The sequence below is a fragment of the Pecten maximus genome, chromosome 11 (genome assembly GCF_902652985.1).
Source record: "Pecten maximus chromosome 11, xPecMax1.1, whole genome shotgun sequence".
In the NCBI taxonomy this organism is placed as follows: domain Eukaryota; kingdom Metazoa; phylum Mollusca; class Bivalvia; order Pectinida; family Pectinidae; genus Pecten; species Pecten maximus.
In genome coordinates, this window is record NC_047025.1 from 28,376,023 (window position 1) to 28,389,175 (window position 13,153).

The 13,153-nt window shown below is 38.0% G+C and overlaps 1 protein-coding gene across 1 annotated transcript; it reads right to left on the minus strand.

Annotated features, from left to right (window-relative positions):
- Positions 1-2,722: 2,722 nt before the first annotated feature.
- Positions 2,723-10,087, minus strand: LOC117337269 (ras-related protein Rab-22A-like). The gene is made up of 7 exons (XM_033898163.1): positions 9,890-10,087; positions 9,287-9,366; positions 8,031-8,112; positions 7,734-7,805; positions 6,978-7,101; positions 3,163-3,255; positions 2,723-3,023 (listed from the first exon to the last, which is right to left on the minus strand). Exons 1-7 carry the CDS (start codon positions 9,923-9,925, stop codon positions 2,881-2,883), a joined length of 630 nt encoding a protein of 209 aa, XP_033754054.1. The 5' UTR covers positions 9,926-10,087; the 3' UTR covers positions 2,723-2,880.
- Between the last annotated feature and the right edge of the window lie 3,066 nt (positions 10,088-13,153).

The window sequence follows — 13,153 nt, forward strand, 5'->3', positions numbered from 1 at the left end:
TAATTGGCTCAATGATACACTGAATTCTGATCCTCTAATATGTTCAACGACACAATGAATTCTTATCTACGATACACTGAACTATGTTCCTCTACGATACACTAAATTCTATCCTCTAATTGGCTCAATGATACACTGAATTCTGATCCTCTAATATGTTCAACGACACAATGAATTCTTATCTACGATACACTGAACTATGTTCCTCTACGATACACTAAATTCTATCCTCTAATTGGCTCAATGATACACTGAATTCTGATCCGCTAGTAGACTTAATGATACTCTAAATTCTGATAATCTACGATACACTGAACTATGTTCCTCTACGATACACTAAATTCTACTCCTCTAATTGGCTCAATGATAAACTAAATGCTATCCTCTAATTGGCTCAATGATACACTAAATTTTGATCATCTACGATACATTTAATTCTGTTCCTCTATTATGCATCGAAGTCTACTGATCAACGATACACCAAAGTCTTTTTCTCAACAATCCACCGAATTATGCTCCTCTACCATCATACAAGTGCATAGTGGAGTAAGCAGAGGAGCGAAATTACATGTACAAGCATAATTTTAATTAGATTGTGCAGATTGTAAAGTGACATCTTGTAAGTCATGGATTCTCAATAATTCAGATTCGTGAAAGATCGAAATTTATATTTTTAAATAATTCTGGGATATGTGGTGTATATATTTCCTTGTTTCAATAATAATATTTATAATACAAAAAACATCTTCAATATATCCTACATTCTATATATGTCAGAAGGGTATCATACCTTGATGACCCGTCACGCACGGATTGTCAATGGTTACCAAAATATGACTGAAGACCAAATTACCTGTTTCGCTTCTATGGACATTCAACGATTGTTAAATCGCAAACTATTCTTATTCAAACCTTCATTTTTTTCAAACAATGCTCCATTTTTAACACTTGACCTCTGTGACATTTGGAAGTGTCATTTGTATGAAGAAAAATGATTGCATAGGTAGCTCTAATGGCCAAACATAATGACAACAGTATTGGGAATGTGTTGAAATTATCATAGCAGGCATAAATAAGAGCTACATATGTACAGCTATAAATACTTGGTAGACGTGGATTGGGACACTTTAGCATGGCACCATACACTCTCTCTAGTCATCTACTGACACTTACAACCAGTTTAACAACTGTTCGAGAGTGAGAGAGTTGGGCTTCACAGGAATACACTGTAACCGAATATAGATGGTATTACAGTCAAATTATTAACAACAGTATATATATTTACTTCTAATTGTTTAGGATATTATAGAACGATGCACTTTTCAAACACTTCTATTTTCTCAACATTTTTTATTTCATGATCTACTGTGCTCTAAAAATATGCAAATTATTAAAAAAATTTAAATAGACTGCTTCCGGCCTTTCAGTGGACGATATCAGATAGGAAAATAAGGAGCGCCAATATATCATTGATTGACGTGTGAGAACGGGAGGCAGGGAGAGAAGATTGGGGAGCTGTTTGTTGTATCTGATCTAGAATAAAACAAATGATGACTCGCATTGTTTTGATACAAATTCTAATCTGGATTCCATGAATTACTCAAAAATGTATTAATATTAAAAAAGTAGTTGTTACATACATTGAAAATTCTCATTACAAAATTCACTTATAGAATCTTTCTACAAAAACTCAACCTCCTGACAAATCACAATTTTTCACAGTTTTCAATACGTTTTGGATCATAGTCAAAAATGGAGAGCTGATATAATATAAGGGACAAAACTACCAATTCATCGTCTTTAATGTCTGAGGGACAAAACTACCAATTCATCGTCTTTAATGTCTGAGGGACAAACAACCAATGCACTGTCTTTGATGTCTAAGGGACAAAACTACCAATTCATCGTCTTTGTTGTCTAAGGGACAAAACTACCAATTCACTGTCTTTGATGTCTGAGGGACAAAACTACCAATTCACTGTCTTTGATGTCTAAGGGAAAAAACTACCAATTCACTGTCTTTGTTGTCTAAGGGATAAAACTACCAATTCACTGTCTTTGTTGTCTACGGGACAAAACTACCAATTCACTGTCTTTGTTGTCTAAGGGACAAAACTACCAATTCACTGTCTTTGTTGTCTAAGGGACAAAACTACCAATTCACTGTCTTTGTTGTCTAAGGGACAAAACTACCAATTCACTGTCTTTGTTGTCTAAGGGACAAAACTACCAATTCACTGTCTTTGATGTCTAAGGGACAAAACTACCAATTCACTATCTTTGATGTCTAAGGGCCAAAACTACCAATTCACTGTCTTTGTTGTCTAAGGGACAAAACTACCAATTCACTGTCTTTGTTGTCTAAGGGACAAAACTACCAATTCACTCTCTTTGTTGTCTAAGGGACAAAACTACCAATTCACTCTCTTTGTTGTCTAAGGGACAAAACTACCAATTCACTGTATTTGTTGTCTAAGGGACAAACTACCAATTCACTGTCTTTGATGTCGAAGGGACAAAACTACCAATTCACTGTCTTTAATATCTAAGGGACAAAACTACCAATTCACTGTCTTCGATATCTAAGGGACAAACAACCAATTCACTGTCTTTAATTTCTAAGTGACAAAACTACCAATTCACTGTCTTTGGTGTCTAAGGGACAAAACTACCAATTCACTGTCTTTAATGTCTAAGAGACAAAACAACCAATTCACTGGGCTTCAAAAAATCTTTTGTTACTTTTATTTAACTGATTGAATGGCAGGGTTTTTGAGATAAATAAGTAGGCAGAGCTTTATAATTAACCAACATGAGGAATGTTGATGCAGGAAGTTGTAGTAATCAGAGATGCAGGGTCCAATGCTGGAGATCCTGGATTTACATAATACTAGACCGACTACCCATCTCATTCCTGTTTGTCCCTCCACAACATTTCCTTCTCTGATCAGAATCGTTATTCAAATTAATTGTACTGCTATTCATCCTTGTTGGTACCATATCCTCTGGGGGCAGCTGTCTCGCTGAAATGTAGATGAATCATTCAATCATTCTAAATAATTTGTTTTATTCTATAAAATCATTGAATGTTGGAGGCTGACTGTTTAAATTTTCACTGTAGCTGTTCCAAACTTGACTGTTGTTTATATGTACATGTCTTACCTATTTCAATAAAAAGTTCTGGTACATTTACAGCCGTCAAGGCACTTGTTTCTATGAAAATTGCATTCCTCTGTCGAGCATACTCTTCAACATCTGAAAAATCATACAGAACATAAATTCACCATTAAACATCATAAATTATTGAGACTGATATCAGGAAAGTAAGAAATCATCGGACAAAACTTACAAGTTGTACTTAATAGAAATAATTATATTCACAATTCAAATCACACCTCATGGTAAATTAAACAATATCTGTTGTAACAATGACACAACCAAATTAGGTTTTCTTTTTTGTTAGGGTTACTTCCCTTCCCACACTAGTGATAAGTACCGACCTTTATCCCAGATTTGGAAACATAAATTCAACATAAAACATCATTAATTATTGCTAATGGGACATCACTAAGTCTGAGATACCCATCATTTTAATTATAAGTTTCAGAGTACATTCAGCATAGCCTCAATACAAATACCAACCATTAAAAGTTTTTTACAGGTAAGTGTTGAGCATAGTACTCTGTAGTCTCAATAACAGTCATGTACATTCACAGAATATATAGGGAGATGGCTGGATTATACTAGAAACACATTCTATAGATAAAGATCAATATGTCCAATAACCCAGGCTGGATAAAGGGTCAGACAGATTTGTGATAGCTCTAAATGTGAACCTGCTTAGTGCTGGCTGGATGGTGGTACAATTAATGAAAAATAGATAATGAAACATCCAGATTATTCATGGATTGATAAATGTAATGGGACACAAGATTAGTGGTGACTGGATAGTGGGACAACCAGATTACTGGTGACTGGATAGTGGGACAACCAGATTAGTGGTGGCTGGATAGTGGGACAACCAGATTAGTGGTGACTCGTAGTGGTACAACCAGATTACTGGTGACTGGATAGTGGGACAACCAGATTATTGATGGCTGGATAGTGGGACAACCAGATTAGTGATGCCTGGATAGTGGGACAACCAGATTAGTGATGGCTGGATAGTGGGACAACCAGATTAGTGGTGGCTGGATAGTGGGACAACCAGATTACTGGTGACTGGATAGTGGGACAACCAGATTAGTGATGGCTGGATAGTGGGACGACCAGATTAGTGATGGCTGGATAGTGGGACAACCAGATTAATGGTACCTGGATTGTGGGACAACCAGATTGGTGGTGAATGGTTAGTGGGACCAACAGTTGATAGGTGGTTGAAAGTGGGGCAAATGGATTAGTGAGAGCTGGATTATTTGTGAATGGATATTGGGACAACCAGATTAGTAGTGGACTGACAGTGTGACAGCCAGGTAAGTGGTGGCTTGAATGCAGGACAACCAGACTGTTAGTTTTCAGATTGTGGAACAACCAGACTGTTAGTTTTCGGATTGTGGGACCACCAGACTGTTAGTTTTTGGAATATGGGACAACCAGACTGGTAGTTTTTGATTGTGGGTCAACCAAACTGTTAGTTTTTGGATTGTGGGACAACCAGACTGGTAGTTTTTGGAAAGCAGGACAACCAGACTGGTAGTTTTTGGATTGTGGGACAACCAGACTGGTAGTTTTTTTATTGTGGGACAACCAGACTGGTAGTTTTTGGAAAGCAGGACAACCAGATTGTTAGTTTTTGGATTGTGGGACAACCAGACTGGTAGTTTTTTTTATTGTGGGACAACCAGACTGGTAGATTTTGGAATATGGGACAACCAGACTGGAAGTTTTTGGACTGCAGGACAACCAGACTGGTAGTTTTTGGAATGCAGGACAACCAGACTGGTAGTTTTTGGAATGCGGGACAACCAGACTGGTAGTTTTTGGACTGCAGGACAACCAGACTGGTAGTTTTTGGATTGTGGGACAACCAGACTGGTAGTTTTTGGACTGCGGGACAACCAGACTGGTAGTTTTGGGAATGTGGGACAACCAGACTGGTAGTTTTTGGAATGTGGGACAACCAGACTGGTAGTTTTTGGAATGTGGGACAACCAGACTGGTAGTTTTTGGAATGTGGGACAACCAGACTGGTAGTTTTTGGAATGCGGGACAACCAGACTGGTAGTTTTTGGAATGCAGGACAACCAGACTGGTAGTTTTTGGAATGTGGGTCAACCAGACTGGTAGTTTTTGGAATGTGGGACAACCAGACTGGTAGTTTTTGGAATCTGGGACAACCAGACTGGTAGTTATTGGAATGTGGGACAACCAGACTGGTAGTTTTTGGAATGCAGGACAACCAGACTGGTAGTTTTGGTATGTGGGACAACCAGACTGGTAGTTTTTGGAATATGGGACAACCAGACTGGTAGTTATTGGAATGTGGGACAATCAGACTGGTAGTTTTTGGACTGCAGGACAACCAGACTTGTAGTTTTTGGAATGTGGGACAATCAGACTGGTAGTTTTTGGAATGCAGGACAACCAGACTGGTAGTTTTTGGAATGTGGGACAACCAGACTGGTAGTTTTTGGAATGTGGGACAACCAGACTGGTAGTTTTTGGAATGTGGGACAACCAGACTGGTAGTTTTTGGACTGCAGGACAATCAGACTGGTAGTTTTTGGAATGCAGGACAACCAGACTGGTAGTTTTTGGAATGAAGGACAACCAGACTGGTAGTTTTTGGAATGTGGGACAATCAGACTGGTAGTTTTTGGATTGTGGGACATACAGACTGGTAGTTATTGGATTGTAGGACAACCAGGCTGGTAGTTTTTGGAATGTGGGACAACCAGGCTGGTAGTTTTTGGAATGTGGGACAATCAGACTGGTAGTTTTTGGAATGTGGGACAACCAGACTGGTAGTTTTTGGAATGTGGGACAACCAGACTGGTAGTTTTTGGAATGTGGGACAACCAGATTTGTAGTTTTTGGAATATGGGACAACCAAACTGGTAGTTTTTGGATTGTGGGACAACCAGATTTGTAGTTTTTGGAATGTAGGACAACCAGACTGGTAGTTTTTGGACTGCAGGACAATCAGACTGGTAGTGTTTGGACTGCAGGACAATCAGACTGGTAGTTTTTGGAATGTGGGACAACCAGATTGGTAGTTTTTGGAATGTGGGACAACCAGACTGGTAGTTTTTGGAATGTGGGACAACCAGACTGGTAGTTTTTGGATTATGGAAAATCAGACGGGTAGTTTTTGGAATGTGGGACAACCAGACTGGTAGTTTTTGGAATGCAGGACAACCAGACTGGTAGTTTTTGGAATGCAGGACAACCAGACTGGTAGTTTTTGGAATGCAGGACAACCAGACTGGTAGTTTTTGGAATGTGGGACAACCAGACTGGTAGTTTTTGGAATGCAGGACAACCAGATTTGTAGTTTTTGGAATGTGGGACAATCAGACTGGTAATTTTGGAATGTGGGACAACCAGACTGGTAGTTTTTGGACTGCAGGACAACCAGACTGGTAGTTTTGGGAATGCAGGACAACCAGACTGGTAGTTTTTGGAATGTGGGACAACCAGACTGGTAGTTTTTGATTGTGGGTCAACCAGACTGGTAGTTTTTGGACTGCAGGACAACCAGACTGGTAGTTTTTGGATTGTGGGACAACCAGATTGGTAGTTTTTGATTGTGGGTCAACCAGGCTGGTAGTTTTTGGACTGCAGGACAACCAGACTGGTAGTTTTTGGAATGTGGGACAACCAGACTGTTAGGTTTTTATTGTGGGACAACCAGACTGGTAGTTTTTGGATTATGGGACAACCAGACTGGTAGTTTTTGATTGTGGGATAACTCTTTGATAGCTTGATAGTTTCTACACTCCTCTGATCTGCCCATCACTCCTATACTAAATACACACCTTTGTAAGGAACCTCCCTGAGATCCTCAAGGTCACATTTATTACCGGCCATTGCTAATACTATATTCGGTGAGGCATTCTTTCGTAATTCATTTATCCACTCCTTCACAGCTCGGAATGTTTGCTAGTTAGAAAGAATATAACACATGGTTATGTGATTATACAATGTTCAACTGTAATTACAAATCATTAAAAAAAAACTTGTATAAGTTAAATTTCAATAAAATGATTACTGAGTTTTCAGGATAAGTTTTTTTACAAGCATACTGGGTATTGCTAAATCATTACATGTCCCCATCCTGTCCCAACTAGAAATAGTAACAGTGACATTGATCCAAAAACTCTTCAACTCAAACTTTTCTGAGATATTATGGTCCTTTTATATCATCGGGTGAAGCTTGATCAAAATCCCTAAAGGAACAAAGTGGTATAGAGTGCTGACAAACATCGGCGTTACATACATATACATTTATCGAAAAAGATGGAAAGAGAGAAAACCTTTAGTCTCTTCGGTTTCATCAGTAGGGGACTTAAGATTGAAATATGGAAAATCTATTACACCCTGCCTGTATCTCATGGCATAGCATCAGCTTTATGTTTGAACATTTAAAATTATGAGATATTACTCACCGACAAGATTTGATCCCAATATTATCAGTCTGTAATTTGACTAAAGATCATGACCACACTTACACTCTCCCATTATTAGTACAACCTTAATCAAACAATTTTATTGCCCAGGACAGGAATGCTTACCTCCCTTGTAATGTCGTAGACCACAATAGCGGCAGCTGATCCTCTGTAATACATCGGAGCCAGTGCTCTGTACTGTAAAAACATGAAACATTTATAATAGAAAAATATAGAGACTGATATCAGGAAAGTAAGAAATCATCAGACACAAATTATAAGTTGAACTTAACAGTAATATTCCCAATTAAAATCAAATTTGATGATAAATTAAACATTATCTGTTATAACCTGACACAACCAAATCAGGTTTTCATTTTTGTTAGGGTTACTTCCCTTCCCACACAAGTGATAAGTACCGACCTTTTCCTGTCCAGCTGTATCCCAGATTTGGAAGGCATAGTGTTTTCCATCCACTTCAATGCGTTTGGTCATAAAGGATGCACTGTCAACACAAAACATCACATGGTAATTTTGTAACAGGAGAGGAGAAAATGTAGCGGCCAGACCGGGGTTCGAACCCGGGACCTCCGAACACTAGCCGATGCTCTACCAATTGAGCTACCTGGTCACCGATGATCGACCCAGTCCAGTCCCGCCACAATTTTTCCCTAGTAGCAGTGATTTTAGTCCACATAATAATAAGGAATAATATGAAAATCTTCATTCGTTTCTGGAATAGACTCCTAGGAAAGAGTGTATAACATCCCACCTGGGCGCATGTGCAGAAGAAGTACATATTTTATCATTATTTTGGGGGATTTTTTTCTTATATACAAAGCAGTCAACATGTAGAACTTAAAAGCAGAGGATGGTCGTTTGTTAACTATGTTGGCTGGGGAACGTGTTTAACTAGTTATAGTCTGGTTTTGAAAGAAGACAGAGTGTATATTTTATCATTATTTTAGCGGCTAGGTCAGTGGGAAGATTATTCCAGTCAATGATGCTGTGTGGAAAGAATGTGTATTTAAAGAGGTCTGTATGTGATTGTATTTGTTTTAATGTATGTGACCCTCATGTTCTTCTGTCAGATTGTGTTCAAATATGTTCTGTGGGAATAGACACATGGGAGTGTTTTATTTTCTAAAAGAGTGTTAATCCAGTTAGTGTGAATGTTTTTAGAGAGCCCAGAGCATTTGGGGAGTGATAATAAGCCCATTCAAAATTTAAATTATGTCACATGATAAGACAAATTCCCAAAACTATCAGTTTACTCCTAAAAATATCCTTCCCAATTGAGTAATTTTCATCACAAATGAGGCAAAGAGGACTTTAATCCAAAATAAATGAAGAAGATGCCCTCGAAATGTCTGTCAGCTAGAGGTTAATGCATATGTCACATAAATGTATATCAATGTGTAATGTATCTTTCTTGTTTACAACATGAAAGGCAGCCATGTTCATGTCAAAATGATCATTCAGCTTTTGAGTAGTGATATGTAAATCAGTGAACAATGTCTACACTTTTAGTCCATCATGTCTTGGACAGAGGTTCATGTTCGCTTATATAAAATATGTAAAAGTGTAAAAGGGTGTTTGCTAGGAATTGTACAAACAGGAGACATATCCTGATTAATGTTCTTTTGTTTCAAAGATAACTATTACTGTCAACAACTTACCCTATGGTACTTTCCAGGGCTGACCGGAATTGATCTTTAACAAACCGCATCACAATGCTAGATTTCCCCACTGCAGTTTCCTTTAAATGTAAACACAGAAAAGAGAGCTCTTTGATTTCTTTTAAATACGCACAATCTTGTGTTTTTGACACTAGGTATTTTAACACATGTTAGTGATTTTGGAGGATTTTTTGAGGATATTTGGATGTTCTATTTTTTTACCAGAACAACACAAATCTACATGCAGTTCATGTATGAATTACAATTTCAGATATTTTTATTAAACGTGAGTGAACATAACTATGTATACATATCATGTCAGTAGAATGTGTAACAATATGACATCATCGTGGATGTTGTGTATTGATGTGAAGTGATCACATGACATTTTTTCCTTTAAATCGAAAGTAAATATTTTATTTCAAAGATAATTATTTAACATTTAGGTCTAATGAATAGTCCCACCTAATGATGTTCGCATATATTCTCGTACGAATTACAAACACTGTCAATTTAAAACAGTACGAAGAAGAGAGACATGCAGCTTCTGAAGAAGCAGGAAATCAGTTAAGGACAGGATAAAACAGATAACAAATCGCTTACGCCCAGGAGGCATAGTTTCACTTCCCTCACAGCCATGGCTCACGTCACCGGGGAAAGAAAATCACTCATAATAACCTGGAGATTCAATAAAGCATAATTAAAGTCAACGATTCACAGATTTCTAACAAAGACGTGTATGTTACGGGAGCAACCATTATACTACGTCCGCCATATTGATTCGAGCATTTTTTACACTCCAGGCAAGTCACATGATCATCACGTGATTTCTACAAAGAGCGCGGGAATTTGAAATAGTGATAGCAATGTGCATAATTTAAAGCCAACTAGGCCTCTATGAGGCACCCAAGAAGTGGAACATAAATCAATACATATAATTTATAACATAAAATCAATGCTCAACAATTTTTTAGAAAAGAAATCAATGAGCTCCATTGGAAGGTGGAGAATCAATATCAAGGAGGTCCAGAAGCTCACAGATAGCTAAAAAAGACCGACGACTGATATATATATATACATATCAAATTTAATGTACAGTAGTTTTTAATCAATTTATTCTGTCTTGGTTCATTGTATGTTGTATTTGTTTTGATGTCTGTCGGGGAAGAAGGTGTTTCATAAGTTTAATGACTTTTGTCTGATCCATTTATCTCAATAAAATATAGTTTAACTAAACAAATACTAAACAAAACTTCAGAATCCGTTATAAAATCGGAAACACTACGGGATCGGCCCATACTAGTTTTTTAAAGGCCGATAAAACATAAGAAACCTTCGGATGATTTAAGAGCTAACGAACTTTCTATATGTATACCAGAATAAGTGTGTGGTGGTGTAATTCTACATTTGTGACAATGATGTCCGACACACTTAAGAAAATACGGGATAACGGTCACAACAAACACAATACAAATCTGTTTTAAAATCAATTAAAAGAGTGTTTATTATCATATTTTGAACGAAAGGGTCGCATTTCTTTCTCTGCAAGGATATATCACATTAGTTTGTGGAAATCTAACTAGATATAGATCGATGTACAAAATTCTCTTGTTTTTTAAAGCTACCAAAACAGCCAGAAGGTTTCCAACTTGGTCTTAATATTCCTTTAAAATGTAGAAGTGTTACGAGGGCTAATGATTGATATCATGGTTGTGAGTCTCATATTGACGGATTTGAATTTTGCCGGACATGTTGTATTATTTTTCAACATAATCCCCTGCAGTATCTATACACTTTTGCCAGCAGTGTTTAAGGGCCTCAGCTCCACTTTATATAACTCCTTTTCTTGGCTGTTCAGAAAGTCATTCAGTGCATGGATGACGTCATCATCGGACTGAAAGTGGGTACCCGAAATAGCTGTTTTCAGTTTTGGAAATGAAAGTCTGATGGAGCGAGATCAGGTGAATAAGTCAGATGCGCAATCAATTTAAAGCCACAATCGTGAATGGGGTAAAATGATGGACCTATGTTTCATCCATAGTGACAAATCTCTGAAGAAAGTTGGCTGGATCTTCCTCAAAAAAGGTTAAGATTAGCACGCGATAATGTGCGCCTGGTGTGCTTCTGATCAACTGTCTGAAGGCTTGGTACCCATCGGGCCGAAAGTTTTCTCATTGTAAGATCCTCGGTCAAAATGGAATGTACTCTTTCCTGTGAAATGCCAACTCTACTAGCTACATATGTATATATATTTCTGTGACTCGTCTGCCAGTCATAACAATATCAGGAACTTTATTGACCATTTCTGGGGTTGCAATATTGACAGGCCTTCCAGGACGGGGGGTCATCCTCAAGGCTCTGTCGGCCGCGTTTAAATTCCGCCACCCACCTTTTCATTGTAGCATATGAAGGGGCATCTTTCCCTAGTGTTACTACCATATTATTATGGATATCCTTAGGTGTTAAACCTTTTTTCATGCAAATATTGGATCACTGCTCTTTCACAGATTTTGTCCATTTTGCAAAAGTCGCTTGTCTTGTTTACTTTAGAGTGCTACCTCGTGGATATAAACTAACCAAATGTGACCTGTCCTTGGGTACACGACCCAATATAGTCAGAGAAAAGTAGGACTTGAGTACCTCCTTCAATACGAGGCTCACAACATATCAATCACCCCTCGTACTTCGGTATTCGCCGCCATATCAAAAAATGTATTGACTTCGTGACATAAAAAAGTCAAATCTTGATAGAAAAATACGTATTCTCTATATATCAGAAAAAAGTGACGCTTCTGAAGTTGTGAGATTTTGTGGCATTGACCGATCCCTTTATCTCCATGGAACCAAAATGACTTTCTGATATACGATAATCGAATTTGTGATATCAAAAAATCGAATTCTTGATCTAAAAAGTGGACAGACACTTGTACAATGACCCCTTCCTCATGTGTTCATGGGTTGGGTTTTTTTCCGTTTGTGTACTGCCCGGCGGGTAGGCGTGGTGTACCTTGCTGTCCCATTTCATGATCGTATGAGGCGACTATATATATATAATACCCTGTGTACGGATGTGATGTTTTGCTGGGTGTTTTCGACAGTTTATGATTCAGTGACTCAGCACTATAAAGGTAGCCATCAGCTCGGCGCAATCATAAGATGACAGCCATACCACAGACTCCCAAAACTCACGCATGTAGGATAGACCGTCATTAAATGACCATTACCTATATAAACCAAACCAGAAAAATCCGGTCGTGTTCCGATTTTCCACCAAAAAAGATAGCACCTATATCAAAAAATAGGAAGCGATGCCATGGATCCGGTGATGCAGTACCGACGATAAAAATGCAGATTCGTTGTAGGGTTATTTTCGACGCTGGGAGGGTTCTCGAACCTACGTACAAACGGCGGGAGACAAATTGGGTGCGATAGTACAGGGGACGAAAGTATCGTCCTATTACGGATTCTGAATATCAGAATATAGTTTCCAATGTTAGAATAATAACGTCGATCTTTTTTTTTATATCAGAAATTCAAAAATCTGATATGAAAAATAGAAAGATGTTTGGATTTACTTTGAAATAGCTGACACGAATCGCTGCCAGGACTCTGTACCACGACATTGATACTGGCTGCTCAGACAGATATAAATTATATCTGTCTAAATATCTGTTACATTATAAACGACACTGCTAGCCTCTTACATACAGCTGATAACCTGACTCAATTAGTCTGGCTGGTAATTGGGATAGTGTCACGTGACAACCCAGACTTTATTTCAATAACCATGAATTACTCGGACTAAATTCCCGCGGACAGATGGACGTTCGCCACAGAATGGGCGTCACAATCTCATTACGTTATAAA